At 44.3% G+C, this 20,044-nt stretch overlaps 1 protein-coding gene across 2 annotated transcripts in view; it reads left to right on the top strand.

Annotated features, from left to right (window-relative positions):
• Window positions 1–8,179, top strand: part of PODXL (podocalyxin like) — a 114,756-nt gene extending 106,577 nt beyond the window's left edge. For both annotated transcript variants that reach the window (XM_033957672.1, XM_033957673.1), the window contains exons 6-8: window positions 1,407–1,468; window positions 3,335–3,502; window positions 7,068–8,179. In XM_033957672.1, coding sequence (XP_033813563.1) covers window positions 1,407–1,468; window positions 3,335–3,502; window positions 7,068–7,265 — 428 coding nt within the window. In that variant the 3' untranslated portion in view covers window positions 7,266–8,179. The remainder of the gene's footprint in view (window positions 1–1,406; window positions 1,469–3,334; window positions 3,503–7,067) is intronic.
• Window positions 8,180–20,044: the final 11,865 nt, after the last annotated feature.

Below are 20,044 nucleotides of genomic sequence, written 5' to 3'. Positions count from 1 at the left end.
TCAGTCTAAACTTCTCTTTAATTTCATATTTCATATACTACTCTACATCACATTCATCTTTCCCCACCCTATATGTTATAACCCCTACCCCTCTATCTCCTTTTTCTCTCTACAATGTAACTTTATCTATCCTTTCCCCTTTTGCCCCCACTATCTAGTCTGTTCTGTTAAAGTCTTGAATGTTCACTACACACTCTAATTTATTTAATATTTTATTTTACTTGTACCTCTTTAAACTTCATTTTTTTTGTGTTTTTTTTTTGTTTTGTTTTTTTTTTTCCTTTTTTTCTTTTTAAAATTTTATGTAAACCGGCTAGATATTAGCTTGATAGTCGGTATATTAAAACCCCAATAAACTTGAAACTTGAAACAATATGCAGATAGTCAGTGAATTACACTATGCAGAATCTTAACAAGCAGCGAATTAAGATGGGAGGGAGAAATGAGTCAGCGGGCGTAGGAGGGATAGAAAGATGTTACATGGGGGGATGGGAGGAAGGGAGGGATAGAAGCTCCAAGGGTTCTGCTGCACAAGGGATGGGAGGGAGGGATAGAAAGATTCTGCACAAGGGGATGGGTGAGAGGGGAAGAAAGATGCTGCACATGTGGGGGAGAGAAAGGAAATAGGAAGAATTGGGGTGGAGGAGAGGATAGGATAGATGATGATTGTACATGAAAAAAATAAGATATCTCTGAAAATAAGACCTAGTGCCTTTTATGAGCCCCAAATTAATATAAGACAATGTCTTATTTTCGGGGAAACACGGTATGTGAATCTTAGCAGTGGCAGCTCCATGCAAAGTTATGGAGCTGGCTACCAATGACCATGGATTACCCATAGGGATTTGCAGGGGTGGTGTAGTCCATTTTTTTAAATTGCATATAGCTCCTGCTTTATTCAAAGGCGAGTTACATTCAGGTGCTTTTCCAATTTGCCGTTTCCAAATCCAGCTTAATTAATGTGAGTAGAGCTCATTCCTAGTACCCTACAATATACATTAGATCTCGTAAAAAGGTAAGGTGAACACGATGGGTTTTGTGATCTCTATAAGGTAAAAACATGGCGTTAAACAAAAGACATATGTAATTTTTTGCCTTATGTTCATTTATCTATACATTTCTCTTTTAGGAATTGTTGCTTTTAAAATACAGTAAAACCTTGGATTGCGAGTATCTTGGTGTGCGAGTATTTTGCAAGAGTTTTATTAAATTTTTAACTTGATAAAGTTTTTAGGTTGTGGGACGAATCGCCTGAGATTCCATTATTTCCTATGGGGGAATTTGCTTTGATATACGAGTGCTTTGGATTACAAGCATGTTTCTGGAACGAATTATGCTCGCAAGGTTTTACTGTATATAAAAACTTAACACTGGATCTTTTTTTTCTCTCTCTGTCTTTGCATTAGCTAATTCAGAAGCTCATGAACTATATGAAATTCTGGACGGCAAAAGGGAGAAGTTAAGTAAGGTAATCTTATAGTCTTGTTTAAAAAAATAATTTATATTATACTTATGCTGATACAGTGATATAAAACAGAGATTTAGAACGAGTGCAGCTCAAGGCAAAACTCAGAAATGGGTTCCATAGGCTTGGGAGAACATACGTTCATAAGGCTTTCGCAGGTATCAGTGAATGAATTGTTGAGAATCTGGAAAGCAAAAGGTGGAACCAAGTCCTGGACTTGCAGGAGTTAAAATGTCAACGTTTATTGGTGTTTATTAAAAACTACAATACAATATCATAAAAATCATATTATAAAAATCTGACCAATGCCAACAGTTACTAAACATGAAAATAGTGCTGTATGTAAAATAAACAGACCCTACACGGTCTGTGTTTTGGCAATGAATTGCCTTCCTCAGGGGTCCTTAGCACAGTGGGCTGGAGGTAAAGCCGCCAATTGCATCATGGGATGTACTGTTGTACGAATCTTCTGACTGCACGATGTCGGCCGACTCCTGAGGAAGGCAAAATCATTGCCGAAACACGGACCGTGTAGGGTCTGTTTATTTTATATACAGCACTGTTTTCATGTTTGGTAACTGTTGGCTTCAGTCAGATTTTTATAATATGATTTTTATGACATTGTATTGTATTTTTTAATAAACGTTGATATTTTAACTCCTGCAAGTCCAGGACTTGGTTCCACCTTTTGCTTTCCTTATCATTGACTTTTGTGTTACCAAAGTCCTTAGCTGTGAGGAGTTGGGCCGCCTTTTTTGGTGTTGACCACCCCACAGTGTGTATAGGTTTCTTTGTGGAGAATCTGACCAGCCATCTGGGAAATGAAATACCGTCAAACCTCGATTTACGAGTGCCGCGGTTTGCGAGTGTTTTGCAAGACGAGCAAAACATTCACAAAATCTGCGCCTCGGAAACCGAGCGCGACTCGATTTATGAGCGCCCCCCCCCCCCCCCCACCTCTACAATCCGGAGAGAACTAGAAGGCCTTGGGCATGCGCAGATGCTCAAGGCCCAGCACAAGGAAGAGGGAAGATCTTCGGGCACCGGCATGTCCTGTGCGTTGGTGCTTGTGCCAGATATGGGTAAGAGAATGTGTTTGGGTGGGTGGGTGAGTAGGGGATGCCAGATCATGGCGGGGGATGGGCGACATGAGCGGGGGGGATGCCGAATCACGGGGGTGGGGGGTATGGAGCAACGCCGGTGGCCTGGGGGGGGTGGTAAGGTGGAGCAGCGACAGTAGCCTCGGGGGGTGGAGTAAAGTAGAGCAGCGCCAGTGGCCACGGGAAGGGGGGGAGGAGGTGGAATGAATTAAGCGAGTTTCCCTTACATCCTATGGGGAAACTCGCTTTGACATACGAGTAAATTGGTTTACGAGCATGCTTCTGGAATGAATTATGCTCGGAAACCAAAGTTCCACTGTACTTGTAGAGTGATAAAATGAAGAGAATGTATCGTGTGCCCTGACTTCAAAGCATTAATTTGAAAGATCTGTATGAAGAGGCATAGTGAGGGTCAGAGGTGCCCCCCCCCCCGCTCCTTCCCCAATTCCCCCTGCTGCACGCACGCCCTCCCTTCCCTTCCCCCATAATTCTAGTTGCTCACCAGTACGACCAACAAAAACTTCAAGTGCTCTCTCCCGCTGACGCCACTCCCTGTGCATGGCACCCAGAAGTGACATCAGCGGGAGACAACGCAGTTGCAAGAAGCAAGTTAAACTTGTTGCTCGCGGCGGTGAACAACTAGAGGGACGGGGAACGAGTGGGGGTGGGGGTGGAGAGGAGGAGGGATGTTGGTGCCCCTCCCCTTATTACCGCCACTGTCCATATGCTTCCGCTGACTTAGAGCCTTTCTCGTCTGTTTCACCCCCAGCTTGGGTTTTCCATTGTTAACCGTACAAGCAGCAAATACGCCATCGGTAACGAGGACTGGCTCAGCATGCCTCTGATTGTGACCATCGTCTGCATGGCAGTCTCGCTGCTGCTTATCGCCGCTGTTTATGGCTGCTGGCATCAGAGGCACTCACTCAAGAAGGACCAGGTAAGCACCAGCCTATGATGGAATCCCGGCTAAGAGAACGGCTCAGTGCAGCTCGGATATAGAACCAAATAAAGGGAACCGAAGCCCCGCGTGAAATCCGACAAGTGGGGAGTGGGGGTAGAACTGTACTTTTCGCTTCCACTGCCAACTCCAGACTCCGTCCCTTCTGTCTTGCAGCGCCATATGCCTGGAACAGGCTGCCTGAATCAATACGTCGTGTTCCGTCCCTGGCAGAGTTCAAATCCCAGTTAAAGGCCCACTTTTTTGAAACTGCTTTCAACTCTTAAACTGCCCCTCACTGCTGTCAGATTCCTAGACCCGCTATAACCTCCCCAACCCTGAAATATCCTGTCTAAATTAGATTGTAAGCTCTTCAGAGCAGGGACTGTCTATTGTATGTTATAATGTACAGCGCTGCATACGCATTTTAGCGATATAGAAATAATAAATAGTATCAGTAACGCATCAATCTTTTATTTCTATAAACTCAAAATAAATACAGAAATACATGAATTTTAAAAAACACATATATTAAAAGTCCTATAAAAGTGATGTCCTTATATTGAAAGGATCCAGTTTGTCCTAAGGTTGACGTGTCCTATGAATTATTTCTATAGTGCTACCAGACGTACACAGCGCTGTACAGAGTCACAAAGAAGACAGTCCCTGCTCCAAAGGGCTTACAATCTAAACAGACAAACAGGATGTCATGGATATAGTTAAGGGGGCTGGGTTGAAGGACAGATGGGTGTACAGGACAATCAAGCCATTGTGACATCACTGATGAGGTTGGCTCTTATTGGTGGAATGAGGCATTGTGACATCACAATCTCAGCTCTGCTTCCCAAAGACTGAAACTCTACTACTACTATTAATTATTTCTATAGCGCTACCAGACGTGTGCAGCACTGTACACAAAGAAGAAGAAGACAGTCCCTGCTTGAAAGAGCTTACCATCTAAACAGAGAAACAGAATGTCATGGATACAGTTAAGGGGAACGGTTAATCAGCTGGCTGGGTTGGAGGGCAGAGGAGTGGGGTTAAGGATTGAAAGCTATATCAAAAAGGTGGATTTTCAATCTGCTTTTAAATAAGGGAAGGGGCTTGACGGACAAACTCGGGTAATTTATTCCAGGCATAGGGGGGCAGCTAGATGAAAGGAACGAAGACTGGAATTGGCAGAGGAGGAGAAGGGTAACGCTAAGAGCGACTTATCTGAGGAACGGAGTTCTCTGGGAGGTGGATAAGGAGAGAGAAGCAAGGAGAGATATTGAGGGGCAGCAGAAGGAACACACTTGTAGGTCAGCAATAGGAGCTTGAACTGTATGCGAAGGTGGATCGGGAGCCAGTGAAGTGATTTAAGGAGCGGGGCGACATGAGCGTAGCGAGGTTGGTAGAAGATGAGTCGTGCAGCAGAGTTTTACACAGATTGCAAGGGAGAAGTAGATTGCAGTAATCTAAGCATGAAGTTACGAGTGTGGGAACCAGCAAAGGACAGGTCAACATTTATTTGAGAATTTGATCGTTGATTTCCCCCCTTTCTTGGCCGCTGTTTGCACAGTGACTGCTGGCAGGTGGCTGGCTTTGCACAGGCACACAGTGTCACCACAGGGGGGCACACTGTGCACATAGTTGGAAAACAGAAATGAATATAGGCAGCAATAGATGAAAGCAAGAAGCTGGCACACCGCATGTTTGTGGCTGTCACTGAGGGAGAGGTCTTAGCAGTGCCCTGATTGCAACGTCCCTGCCCCTAAGAGCTTTAAGGTTGATTTTGAGACTAGAGAAGAGAAATGAAGACCATCCAGTAACTGAGCAGGCAGTGGCTTAGCGAGGGGGGGTGCTGCCCGTCCCTCGCTCTCTTCTTCACCCCCGCTCCTTCCCGATTCCCCTTGCTGCCTGCGTCATGTCGGCTCTCCCTCTGACGTCACTTTCCAGAAATGACGTCAGAGAACACCAACCCGGGCAGCAAGTTCATGATACTGCCTATGCCGGTAAAATTTAAGAGGGACGAGGCACATGGTGGGTGGGGGGGGATCGGGAAGAAGTGGGGGGCGAAGAGGAGGATGGGTGCCGGCACCCACACCCCGCACTACGCCACTGTGAGCAGGTTGCTTTTCATCACGTTTCTCAGTCCAATAGTCTGGCGGTTGTGCTCTGAGGCCTACAGGCTCTTTTGAAGCCTGGGGTTTTCCCTAAACCCAACCCGTGCCTTAGGCCACTCTGCTGAACACAGCCGTGTCGAATCCTGCATCCCTAACTATTGAGAACTTCTCATGGTTGCTCTGATAAGAAATTGATATGACTTTTACAGGTTGGTCGCCCTTCATTTTTGGACTGCAGTTTTTCTTTGTTGCTGTTCGTGTGGTACTGTTGGCATTTAGGACTAAAATCCTATATAGAGTGTCTAAAAAAATCAGCGCTGAAAAAAAAAATGCTTGGCGCTGTTCTATGAACGGCATTTAAAGTTAGGTGCTGCTTATAGAATAGCCCTTGCGTCCGCCACTCACACCTAACTTTACGTGCAGCCATTCACACCAGCTGAAACCTGGTGCAAATCCTTATGCCTGACATCCCCCCCTTTTATAAAACCGTAGCGTGGCTTGTAGCGCCAGCCACAGTGGTAACAGCTCCAGCGCTCATTGGCTGTCAAGCCTCTTTGTACCCACTGTAACCTGAGAGGATACAGGCTTCCGGGGTGTGGCGGCAGGAGGGAGAGGGCATCCCTCCTGTTGAAATACTTTCCAGAAGGGTGTTGGGGGTTCGGAGGGGGTCCCCTGCCGCAGCCACCCAGCTGATGGTGGCAGGTGTATTTTCCCCCAATCAGCTGAGGCGGCTGCGTCTACTTTTAGGTTTTAGAAACGTAGGCCGGTATTTTGGTGGCCTACATTTCAGGCATCTGTCACGGTCCTAGGGAAACATCAGGGCCACTTAAGCTCATCCAAGGCCGCTTCCGAGCGAAACCATGCCCATGCCCTGTCTTGGGCCAACTTAAGTGTCCCTAGGTGTCTCTGGGCACCCACAACAAAGGCCTAAAATGCAAGCTGCCCTATTTCGGGGATTTTTTTTTTTTTTTAAACGTGCATCCCGATTGGCTGCCATATGGTGGTAGAATGCCTACCCCCGCCTACAATCGAGATGCCCATTTATAGAATTAGCACCTAAATGCTTCCATGTTCAAATTTCTGGCCCTGACTGGAGGTGGCTTTCTTTCATGGCCAAACACTGCAGTCACCAACAGCTATAGCGGCCATCTTGAAGCTCCATTCTAAGATGCCAGTTGGTACTTAGCTGAAACAAATTGGGTTGCTCAGAAGTGTGTGGCACAGTGGTTAGAGCTACAGTCTTTGCACCCTGAGATTGTGGGTTCAAATCCCCTCATTGCCCCAGGTATACTAGATAGAGTTTGAGCCCGCCGGGACAGATAGGAAAATATGATAAAGTACCTGAATGTAAACCACGTGAGGATATAAGTGGTATATAAATAATTAAATAAATAAATAAAATAGATCCCTATAGCCTTGGCTTGGTCTATCTTAAAGGTTTCCCTTTAAATCCCCTACAGCAGCGTCTCACAGAAGAGCTCCAGACTATGGAGAACGGTTACCATGACAACCCTACATTGGACGTGATGGAAACCTCCCCGGAAATGCAGGAGAAGACGACAGCGGGCCTAAACGGAGAGCTGGGGGACAGCTGGATCGTCCCCATGGACCATCTCGGCAAAGAGGACATGGAAGAAGAGGAAGATACCCACTTGTAAGCCTCTGTACAATAGCTAAAGAGGAAACCAGAAGTGCCACCACGCTCCTTAAAACACAGCGCCAGAAGCAGTGTCTACTCAGCAGACACAGGACAGCAAGTGCAGAGCTCAGGACTTCAACAGGCAACGAGGTATACTCAGGGCCAGTTAGGTTTGCCCAGCTCACCACATCACCATATAATGATATCAGGCGTGAGGGAATCATGAAAAGAGATCAGAAGTTACTCGATCCAAATTTTGCCTTTGGCGGTCCAGGCCCAACCGATAAACTCTGCTCAGAAGTTGCGCATTTTTCTAGTTGTGCATTGGCTTTTCACCCTAATCACACATGTGGGCAGTTGCTTAGTACGGAAGAAGGAACATCTGCTTTATATTGTGGCCTACAACACTGAACTTCCTAGTATCTCTGCAATTTCTTCCAGCCCATGGTAGATATTTATGTCAATCTTCTTCATATGCCTTCTCAGTGCCTATGTTTGGATCCAGATAAAGGTGAGGCCAAAGTGTATAGTGTCCTGAGAGTCTGAGTGCACAAGGGTCTCTTCCAAAGTCCAGATAGTGTGTAGTATGAAAGCCGGGGGGGGGGGGGACACAGTGCAGTTCTGAAGAATGAAAACCCTTTTGTTATGCAAGGGGAGATGGCTGATGCAGTTTGAAGCAATAGATTTCCAGTAGCAAAAGAGAAGCGTTTGGTGCAGTACTGCAAAATCAATTGGAGAGCCTTGGAGTACTATTGAATGAAGTAGGATCCTTGCATTGTCTAAGGGCAGGGACCTTCCTCAGTATGGAAGTGGAGGGATCATCACCTTAAATCAGTGGTCTCAAACTCGTGGCCCGCCAGGTACTATTTTGAGGCCCTCGGTATGTTTATCATAATCACAAAAGTAAAATAAAAAAGTTTCTTGATCATTTGTCTCTTTAGCTATAAATTACAATATTATTATTAAGACTTAATTAAGACTTAGCCAAAAGGAAAGATTTATAAACTATAAAGAGTTTTACTTCATGCAAAATTGTCATTTCTTTAATAAGACATTAACTATTTTTTCTGAGGCCCTCCAAGTACCTACAAATCCAAAATGTGGCCCTACAAAGGGTTTGAGTTTGAGACCACTGCCTTAAATATAACTTTGAGAACTTGCATTATTCTTCCAGTTCTACCTATAGCTATAAGTATTTCACAGTCAGCCATAATTAAACAATATATATCAATAGATAGGTTAAAGAGCTATAAAAGGTAGTGGACATGGTCCTTGGATAACTTTATTTGGTGTAAATTATTAGCAAAAGAAAGGGATGACCCAGTTGCTCCACAGTTAAAAAAAAAAAGTCCAAAGAACGAAAACAAAGGAAACTCTGGAGAATATGTTCTTGATGCAGATTTATGGGTATATTGCACAAAAAAAAAAAAATCAAACAATCAAAGTGATAATCCACATATGTTCTGGTGAGACACGCTCCATGTTTCGGCGGATTCGCCCTCCTCAGGGGTCCAGATACCCAGCAGAGCTCTTGCATGCTTTGGAATGAACTGAAGGTGGCAGCTCCAGAGAAGAGGACGTTTCAAAAGCTGTGATTGACATCTTTTCGCAGTATGCCTGCGAGAATGGACAGAGTACCCTAAGGTTCAGCCACAGATCCAGATGTGCAGGCATTATTCATTCTGTATATTTGTATTTCCTTTCTACTGGAAAAGATATTCTAGAATGTTGCCCGAATAAGACCTGGGCTTCAGTGTCTCTCTTATAAATTTAAGTTTTTAGTTATATTTAGTTGGTTTATACTTTATTTTGTTCCTTTCATCTACCTTATTCATAGTTTTACAGGGTTCTGTACTTTTTCTTTTAATTTTCACTCGGGCAAGTCAGAAAGCATCTTGGATAGGAAGAGTTTGACAGTTATAGAATCACAGCATAACTGTCTACTCACTTAAAGGCCTGGAACGGTTCATTTTCAGCAGAGGCCTTTCCTACCTGCGTGTGGTGACAGGAGATCGCTGCGGGGAGATCGTTGCTGGAAGCGGGACCAGCGGAGGCATGGTTGATCGCTGCTGGTGGTTGCCTAGGACGGGGCGGCATCTGCTCTCTCATTGGGGAGGAGCTGGTGGTGTTTCCGGATCCATGGAGTGGGACCCGTGCCGTGGTCTCCTCCTCCCGGTTGTCTGATGGAGGCAGAGCGCCGTATTCTTCGGGAGCTGCCCATGAGCATCCGCCACCCACCGAGAGAAGTGCGACCCAGCGCTGGATTGTTCTCTTCCTGTGCATCTTCCGCCTGGAAGCGATGAGTCAGGGCTGCAGCAGCTGGAAAGCCCGAGCTGATACCTGTCCCGTCTGGACTTTTGCCGTTGGGATTATTTAAAATATGCTGAGGCAACAGAACTGCTTCAGGAAACTGGACTTCTGCCAGACTTATTTGATTATGGTTTTCAATTTTTTCTTCCAGTTTATAAATTACAGTGGTGCCTCGCATAACAGACGCCTCGCACAACGAACGCTGCACACAACAAACTTCATGTCTTGATTCACACAACGAACTTCGTTTCACACAACGAACTTCACACAACGAACTTCGTTTCACACAACGAACTTCGTTTCACACAACGAACTTCGTTTCACACAACGAAGTCGCCCGAGCTGCCGATGTATTGCATCCTTCCGCGCAGGCACTGCAGGCAGTCGTTAGTCACTGCGCTTAACTGCCCTCTCTCACTGTATACAGTCATCCTTTTAAGATAAACTCAATATTTTTTATAGATCATGGCTTCTAAAAAAAGCAGGAAGGTGATTTCTGTTGAAATGAAACGGGAAATAATTAGAAGGAGTGAATGTGGGGTAAAACAGTGTGACCTCGTCAAAGAGTTTGGCCTCAGCAAGACCACCATTTTCACCATTTTGACAAATTTATCTTTTTTTATGTCATCTTAGCATATTTTATGCTGCAGAACGAATTATTTTTTTTAACATGTATTGTTATGGGAAAACGCGTTTCACATAATGAACTTTTCGCATAACAAACTTGCTCCTGGAACGAATTAAGTTCGTTGTGTGAGGCACCACTGTATTTTAAATTTTATTCCATTGTTTTTATTTTATTAACTGAATTCTATTGTTTAATGGTTCCTCCCTTCTATTCCTTTTTACATATTCCTTAAATTCATTTAGATATCATTTACATAGATGTAATGTAATGTAATTTATTTCTTATATACCGCTAATCCGTTAGGTTCTTCTATCTGTAAAGTTAGGAATTTATATGAAATATTCTACATACTTCTCTCCTCTCCACTCCTTCCTGCCCTCAACAATCCTCCCTACCCTCTTCTAACCTCTTCCTCTGTAATGTCGCTTAGAGCTTGTATAGGAATGTGCGACACACAAATGGAAGAAATAAAATATTATCAAGGCTATATATCGCCTATTGAATCTACATTTGTGTACTTTTAACACATCATTAATCTGGACCCGAGGAAGGTGAGTCCGCCAAAACACGGAGCGGGTTGGTTCTTGTCTCACCAGAACACATGTGGATTATTGCTTTGATTGGGGGTTTTTTTTTGTGCAATATACCGATAAATCACCATCAAGAACATCATCCTCCAGAGTTTCCTTTGTTTTAGTAAATTAGCAGCCATTGGAGGTGATTAAAACTTACAATAGGTCATGGACGATTATGAAATAACAATATACCCAGGTGGGCAGGCCTCAACCGTGCCACCTTCTCCTGTCTTGACTCACCCTTTGCTGTTGCCACTCTGTGGGCAGAATCATCAAAATGACAAGACGACAAAGTTGGTAGACCAATCCAGGGATATAACAAATGGAGGTAAGGGGTGTCTCTTTATGGTCTAATAAGCAGTGCAAATTAGAAATCCTGGGGAAATTCTTGCTTTGCAAAGATATAAACTAGTCTCTTCCCGATTTGAGATTGTCGCTGCTTTAGTGACTCTTAGCTGTTATGTAGTTTGCTTCTGAAGCATCAGTGAAGGGTGAAGTCCTGGCAGATGGAGGAATAGCTGACACTATTTGAGGAAACTGAACGCTAGCTTGCTCTGGCAGCAAATACTCTCCACTGCAGCCCAGGCATAAAAGATGAAAGCTGATGGGCTAAGCTTCTGTTGCGGTGGTCACTCTGGTTGTTTCGCTCTCCTGGTGTACGTTGCCCGATGATACTCATGGCATGTGAAGGGATGCAGGTAAGCGCATCATTTGCATGGTATCGCCTCCATTGGCAGTCCTCAAGTTCATGAGATTTAGAACAAGAAGTTATAAAGAAATCTAATTATCCCTAGCATGTGTCATGGCATCATCAGATCCCTAAAGACACCTACAGGCCACCCTTTTTTTCCCCTTCTCTTTGATTGTCTTCCATCACTCACGGTCATACAGCGCCCTGTCAATAAAAAGTTAACATAGAGTATTTCTCCACTGTTGCCTTAGACCAGTGTCTCGCAAACTTTCCAGCCGGTGGCACATTACATCCAGTGCCCCGGCCGGAAGGTACCCGGAAGTGCGCGGAGGCCCATCTGGCCACGACCCGCTTCGGTAGAGGAATCCGGGAGGCGCGGGGAGAGGCGCCGGCCAGGAGGAGAGTCATCTGCGCCAGCTGACTGCCTGTAGAACGTGCCTCTCACCATGAGAGGCATATCCAGCCGACGTGGGTAACTCTCCTCCTCGTCAGTGTGTTGTGGCACACCTGGAATGCACAGCTTTAAACTATACAGAAGACCACCATGAGTCTGGGAGGATCATGAAGTGTGCTCAGGGTCAGTTGTAGTCAGCCAGCCCAGGAAATTAGCAGACTGTAGGACTGTCATGAAGTTTACTCAGGGTCCTGGTGCACATGTCCAGCTCAGAACATCAATAGGCAATGGAAGGGTCAATTGTATGTGCCAAGCCCAGGGCATTAGCTGACAAGAAGAATGTCAGGAGGTGTTTTCAGGACCTGTTGTGCTCCCAGAGCTCAGGACTTCAACAGGCCACGAGGTTGACTCAGGGCCAGTTAGATTTGCCCAGCTCACCCCATCGCCATATAATGATGTCAGAAGCGAGGGAACCATGAAGAGATCAGAGTTAACATGGAAGTTACTCAAGCCAAATTTTGTCTTTGGCGGTCCAGGACCTATCCGATAAACTCTGCTCAGAAGCTGCGCATTTTTCTAGTGGCGCGATGGCTTTCCAGCCTAATCACACATGTGGGCAAGTCCTTAGTACGGAAGAGGGAACACAGCTACTGTGCTTCCAGAATTAGCTCAGGAGTTCAGAGAACGTGCAACAGAAGATTCCAAGTTTTATATGTAGAGTTTCAGAAATATTTGTTGCTGTCAAATATAATTAAGACTATTGCTTTTATATTCTGCAATCCTCCTTTCCTCGTCATATTCTTAAGAACAGACTTGCCAAACCAGTACATTCTTTGGACTGATAATAATTATTGCTATCCATATGGAAATATCTTAGTCCACTTTTATGTATCTGTGCACTGAATTAATGTATAGTTGTTTTTTTTTTATTTTTTGCTAATTAATCTTGAGTAAATAATGTAAAGTGTATAGTGGGTTGGTATGAACCTTCCCAGCCATCAAGCTGTAACTTGCTGAAGTGATGAGAATGTTCTTATTTGTAAAGGGAAAAAAAATATCCTAAAGCCTATCAGGAATACAATGGTGGCATTTCACCAGCCTTGATTGGACAAATGTAATATATCGTAGGATGTTCATTAGCTCAGCATGGGGGGGGGGGGTTTCTTTCCATTTGCCACGTCTTTGCCTTCAAAGTCCGTTCCCTAAATGCAGGGAAACTCTCCTGAGTATTTTTGAGGTTTCCTGATAAATTCAGCAACACTAAGGACCCGATTCTATAGGCGATGCCATGGTTGCCAATCGGCACTGCTTGTAGAATCACACTTAGTGGTGCCTCTAGGAGCGCTTAGGCATAGGACAGGGTTTTCAGCCTATTCTCCACTCCTAACTGCACCTACTTTTCAGGTAGGCATTGATAGGCGCCATATGGTCTTCCGCATGCAACTTTAATTGTTTTTAGGTTTCTTTAATTGGTTTTTAACTGCATAGTCAAGTGCCATGGCAATTAAACCAATTAAAAATAATTAAATTGCATGTAGAATTCGGCTAGGTAGGGCTAGATGTCCTCAACTAGGGCTCCGTTTATAGAATATTCCCCTAAATGGGCTACTTAGTTAGAACTAAGTAGTAATAATTGGCATTAGTATTACTAATTCACAGTTGTGGATGCAATTGAGTTGTGCAGCTGAAAAGGGGGCGTTAACATGGGAAAGCAATGGGTGTGTCAGGGTGTTCATGCTTTTACATGACATTTGGATGTTACCGTTTACACCAGCCATAGTGGAAGGGTAGCCTGATGGTTAGAGCACTGAGCTGAGAAGCTGGAACTTCAGCTCTTTGTGACCTTGGGCAAGTCACTTAACCCTCCATTGCCCCAGGTTGTGAGCCCACTAGCAACAAAGAAACCCTTATCCTTCTCCTAAACATGGCATAAGTTGGCCTGTTACGTTCGACTTATAATTGTTCCCTCTAGTTCTCCACCTACAGTCCTGCCCGTGGGGGGTGCTGTTTCACCATCACTTTTTCAATAGTGAGAGGCAGGCAAGCTCTGCAGTACTCCAGGGAATCTGCCCATCCCTAGGGGTCTTAAAACACAATATTGAAGCACTGCCCCCTACTGGCAGCAATGCAGTTGAAGGACTCCTACTCAGCTTAGAGGAAACAGTGCTTTGTTGTCGTTAGGTGCCATTGACTTGCGTTCGAGTCCTAGCTGGTCATAGACTATTGACGGCATAGCTTTCAGCTTCACCGATGCATGCAAGCCCCAGTGGCACAACATGCCCATGTACCATGACTGGAGTACAGTGCTCTAGAACCCAGATTTTTAAATTTAATGCCTGTCTTATAATACCCTTTATTGAACCAAACCCCATGTGGTGTAGCGAGGGTGAGAGGTGTCCCTCTCCCACCCTCATCTTTGCCCTCCTGCTTCTTCCACAATCGCCCCTGCATCCACACACGATTCTTAGAGCCATCACATACTTCTTCTCAAGGCTTTTAAAAGGAATTGAAGGACTCAACCTATTGTGACGTACACACTTACTATAGAACATGGAACCAGCCTTTCTCCAGGAGAAACATTATTTCCCAGACCAGCTGGGGAAGTAGAAATGCTTGACACCAAGATTACCGACTCCTCCTCCCACCACCAGCCAGCACACTAACAAAACCTCTCCCCCCCCCCCCCTCTTTTACCCGAGAGCATGAACAGTGCCCACCAGCAGACTGGGGGGTGGGGGATTTAGCAGATCAGAAATCAAAAGAAGGCAGCAGAGGTCCCAACGCTTGTGGCATCAACAAAAAAATTCTGCCAATCAACTCACATGTACCGCAGACAGCACAAAAGGAAATGCTTAACCATTTAACAAGAAATTCCTTCCTAAAACCTGACTAGGTGGAGAAAAAGACTTCAGAACACCACCGAGATGCCTTTCTAGATACAAATCTCTGGGCTCTGCAATGTTAGTCACAGGTCTTTAAAGGAAATCCCATCCCCGCTCCATCATTCAAATTATATTTTTGCACATTTTATTACTATTACTAATCATTCTACTCAGCTTCATGTCATAACCAAAAAATGTGGAAAACAGCCATAAAGTCAAACACTTTTATTCCAGGGAATCAACACAGAACCGCTCACATAAAAAAGCATACTTTATCAGGGTGTTAACAAAAATTATTTGTCACCCCATTTTGTAAAGTTTCTCCTGATCGGGGCTCCTGTTTTCCCAACAGTTGTCTCAGGGAAATTCAGGTTAGGCTCTCTAGGACCCTTAAGAACATGAGAATTGCCGCTGCTGGCTCAGACCTGTGATCCATCGTGCCCATCAGTCCGCTCACGCAGCGGCCCTCTGGTCAAAGACCGGCGCCCTAGCTGAGACTAGCCCTACCTGCGTACGTTCTGGTTCAGCAGGAACTTGTCTAACTTTGTCATGAATCCCTGGAGGGTGTTTCCACTATGACAGACTCCGGAAGAGCGTTCCAGTTTTCTACCACACTGGGTGAAGAAGAACTTCCTTACGTTCGTACGGAATCTATCCCCTTGTCAGGAGAAACCTTATGTGTACAATTGTAGTGGTCCAAGGTCTTTTTGTAATTTATTTTAAAAAATTTCTTCTCCGCTTAATAACTAAGTGAATAACAATCAAAACATACACAGTTTCAATCCATACAATCATAGCAAAAACAGTATCATCAAACCTTTTCCATAAAAAAATGTGCTAACAGTGCTCTAAAATATCCTTAAGAACATAAGCTGTGCCTCTGCTGGGTCAGACCTGAGGTCCATCATGCCCAGCAGTCCGCTCACGCGGCGGCCCATCAGGTCCAGGACCTGTGTAGTAGCCCTCTATCTATACCCTTCTATCCCCTTTTCCTTCAGAAAATTGTCCAATCCCTTCTTGAATTCCAATACCGTACCTTGTCCTGTCACTCCCTCTGGAAGCACGTTCCAGGTGTCCACCACTCTTGGGTGAAGAAGAACTTCCTAGCATTGGTTCTGAATCTGTCCCCTTTCAATTTTTCCGAATGCCCTCTCGTTCTTGTAGTTGTCAAAAGTTTGAAGAATCTGTCCCTCTCCACTTTCTCTATGCCCTTCGTGATCTTGTAAGTCTCTATCATATCCCCTCTAAGTCTCTGCTTCTCCAGTGAAAAGAGCCCCAGTCTCTCCAATCTTTCAGCGTATGAAAGGTTTTCCATATCTTTTATCAAATGTGTCACTCTCTTTTGAACCCTCTCGAGTATCGCCATATCCTTTTTTAGGTACGGCGACCAATATTGGACGCAGTACTCGAGATGTGGGTGCACCATTGCCCGATACAACGGCAGGATAACTTCTTTCGTTCTGCTTGTAATATGTTTCTTGATTATTCCTAGCATTCTATTCGCTTTCTTAGCAGCCACTGCATATTGTGCCGACGGCTTCATTGTCATGTCCACTATTACCCCCAAGTCCCTTTCTTGGGAACTCTCACTTAATAACAGCCCTCCCATCGTGTAGCTGTACCTCAGGTTTCTGTTTCCTACGTGTATGATTTTACATTTCTCTACATTGAATTTCATCTGCCATCTCGTCGCCCACTCCCCTAGTTTGTTCAGGTCCCTTTGTAAATCTTCGCAGTCCTCTTTAGTCCTAGCCCCATTAAATAGCTTGGTGTCATCTGCGAATTTTATTACTTCGCTCTTCGTCTCCGTTTCTAGATCATTTATAAATACATTGAATAGCATCGGTCCAAGCACCGACCCCTGCGGAACACCACTCGTGACCTTCCTCCAGTCCAAGTAATGGCCCTTCACTCCTACCCTCTGCTTCCTGCCCACCAACCAATTCCTGATCCATCTGTGTACGTCTCCTTCCACCCCATGGTTCTTTAGTTTCCGAAGTAGGCGTTCATGGGCTACCTTGTCGAAGGCTTTTTGGAAGTCTAAGTATAGAATGTCTATGGGGTCCCCTTTGTCCATCCATTTGTTAATTCCTTCGAAGAAGTGCAATAAGTTCGTCAGGCACGATCTTCCCTTGCAGAAGCCATGTTGGCTTGTTTTCATAAGTTTATGCCTCTCTAGATGCTCCTCAGTGCTATCTTTTATCAGCGCTTCCGCCATTTTCCCTGAACCAAGGTCAGACTTACCGGTCTGTAGATCCCCGGGTCACCTCTCGATCCCTTTTTAAAGATGAGCGTAACATTGGCTATCTTCCAATCCTCCGGGATCACGCCTGTTTTCAGGAATAGATTACAAACTTGCTGTAGTAGTTACGCTATTTCCTTCTTTAGTTCTTACAATACCCTAGGGTGGATTCCGTCCGGGCCCGGCGATTTGTCAGTTTTTAATTTTTCTATCTGCCTGTGTATGTCCTCAAGGCTTACTTCAATGGATGTTAATTTTTCTGCTTGGTCTCCTTTGAAGATTTGTTGGATGTGTCTTCTTTTGTAAATACTGACGAAAAGAACATGTTTAGTCTTTCCGCCACTTCTTTCTCCTCCTTCATCACTCCCTTCCTATCTTCGTCATCCAGCGGTCCCCACCTCCTCCCTAGCTGGCTGCTTCACTTTAACATATCTGAAGAACGGTTTGAAGTTTCGGCTTCCCGGTTTGAAATTTCGGCTTTTCTAACCACAAGGTGACATTCTTTTGGATACTTCCTGTGTTCTTTCCAGTTCGCCTCAGTTTTGCCCTTTTTCCATTTCTTGAATGAATTCTTCTTATCCCCTATCGCTTTCTTCACTTCTTTAGTTATCCACGCCGGGTCTTTTATTCGGCTCTTTTTGCACCCTTTTCTGAATCTGGGGATATACTGATTTTGCGCCTCGCTCACCATGTCCTTGAATAAAGACCAGGCTTGCTCTACAGTCTGCCAGTGTTGTTCCTGAGTTTCTTCCTTACCATTACCCTCATTGCGTCATAGTTTCCTTTCTTGAAGTTAAAAGTTGTCGCTTTAGTTCTCTTTCCCTTCGGTATTCCTACTTCAACTTTGAACTTGATCACGTTATGATCGCTGTTTCCCAATGGTCCCACTACTTCCACGTCCTTTGCAGGTCCTCTTAGCCCATTAAGGATTAGATCCAGAGTGGCATTTCCTCTCGTCGGTTCTCTGACAAGCTGATCCATGAAGCAGTCTTGTATAGCCTCAAGGAATCCGGTCTCCCTAGCGCATTTTGAGTTTCCAAGACTCCAGTCTATTCCGGGATAGTTGAAGTCTCCCATGATTGTGTTACCGTTTTTGAATTCCCGTTTCATCTCAGCTTCCATTTTTTCATCGGTAGTTTCGTTTTGCCCAGATGGACGATAGTACAGGCCCATCTTTATCCCGGACCCTTTCCTTCCCAGTATTTTAACCCATAGTGATTCCAATTTGTTGGTTGTCGCTGCTGCATCCACTCTGGTCGAGTGTATGCTTTCTTTTATGTATAGAGTTATTCCTCCTCCTTTCTGCCCTGACCTGTCCTCACGATAAAGTTTGTACCCCGGATGTGCTATGTCCCATTTGTTTTCTTCATTCCACCATGTTTTGGAGACCCCAATGATGTCTAGGTTCTCAGTTTTGGCCATGACTTCTAGTTCCCCCATTTTGTTCCTTAGGCTCCTTGCATTAGTATATATGCAATTTAAATCCTGGTAATTTTTTGTCTTCGTTTCCTTTCCCTGTGCTTTGATCTTTATTTCTTCTCCTGTGCTACAATCCTCTTATCCTCCTCCTCTGGCTCAATCCGTTCCTGTGTTTTGCCCGTTGTTTCTTCCCGTACAGCAATACGCTTAGTAAGCTTAATTCTTACTTAGAACTCTGCTCAGAGACATGAAGGCTGATTACTCGGCCTCACCTACCAATCATTGCAGTGTTCAAAAAGAAAGCTTTTTATCTTCAATACTTTTTTAATTGCGCTAGCTTAACTGCTATGCTAGAAATAATGATATTTTCATAAGTTTCATAAGTTCTTATAAACTGTACCAAAAGTACTTATCTTTGAAACAGTGACTGGAACCAGTCACTGTTTCAAAGATAAGTACTTTTGGTACAGTTTATAAGAACTTATGAAACTTATGAAAATATCATTATTTCTAGCATAGCAGTTAAGCTAGCGCAATTAAAAAAGTATTGAAGATAAAAAGCTTTCTTTTTGAACACTGCAATGATTGGTAGGTGAGGCCGAGTAATCAGCCTTCATGTCTCTGAGCAGAGTTCTAAGTAAGAATTAAGCTTACTAAGCGTATTGCTGTATGTGGTGACTTTATTTTTTGTGCTACCGATTCCTTGAGTCACTCAAGTAACCTTTATTGTGCAAATATTACCCCTGCACACTTTTGTTTTGACGTTGTTTCTTCCCAGCATTTTTCCCTTGTAGTATCTTCACGGGATACCTTTTCCCGAATTGTCGACACTTGGTCGACTGTCGGCTTTCCCCTAATTCTTAGTTTAAAGCATGTTCTATTCCTCTCTTGATGTTGTTTGCCAGAAGTCTAGTTCCCGCCATACTCAGGTGCAGTCCATCTCTCCTCAAGAGCTTGCTCTTGCCCCAAAACGTTGTCCAGTTCCTCACAAAGTGGAACCCCCCTTCCCAATAATAAGCTAATAAAAAGCCTTAACAAATAACAAGGGGGTCCTTTTATAAGGCGTGCTACCCAATTGAGCACATGCTAAAGATTAGTGCACGCTAAACGCTAAGGCATCCATTATATTAGCCACATTCTTCAAAAACAAGATCGCAAATATCAGAGCTACATTTAATGGAACACCTACTCACCTAGATGAGATCTCAACTCCCGCCACAGAATCAATAGCAGCAGACAGAATCTGGTCCCACTTCTCACCTATACAATGGTCAGACCTCAACAAACTATATAACAAATACAGTCACGGATCCTGTGACCTTAACCACTGCCCACCATACCTATTGAAAACCTCCAGTACGCTATTCCGCACTCTGCTTCTACAACGGATACAAACTCTACTCGCAGATGGCCAGTTCCCACAAGACTTCAGCGAAATCATCATAACTCTGATCCTAAAAGACCCCAAAGGAGCAACAGACCAACCATCCAACTACTGACCCATAGCCTCAAACCCACTTTACGTCAAGCTAATGGAAAGCCTCGTAGCTAAAGCCCTAAACGTATACCTAGAAAACCATACACAGACTTCGACCACATACTATAAAACCTTAAAAAAAAGAAACAAAAACCCTAATCTTCAAAAAATAGATAAATC

The sequence above is a fragment of the Geotrypetes seraphini genome, chromosome 9 (assembly GCF_902459505.1).
Source record: "Geotrypetes seraphini chromosome 9, aGeoSer1.1, whole genome shotgun sequence".
Lineage (NCBI taxonomy): Eukaryota > Metazoa > Chordata > Amphibia > Gymnophiona > Dermophiidae > Geotrypetes > Geotrypetes seraphini.
Note: the sequence above shows the minus strand (reverse complement) of the source record. Positions and strands in the feature narration are given on the sequence as shown.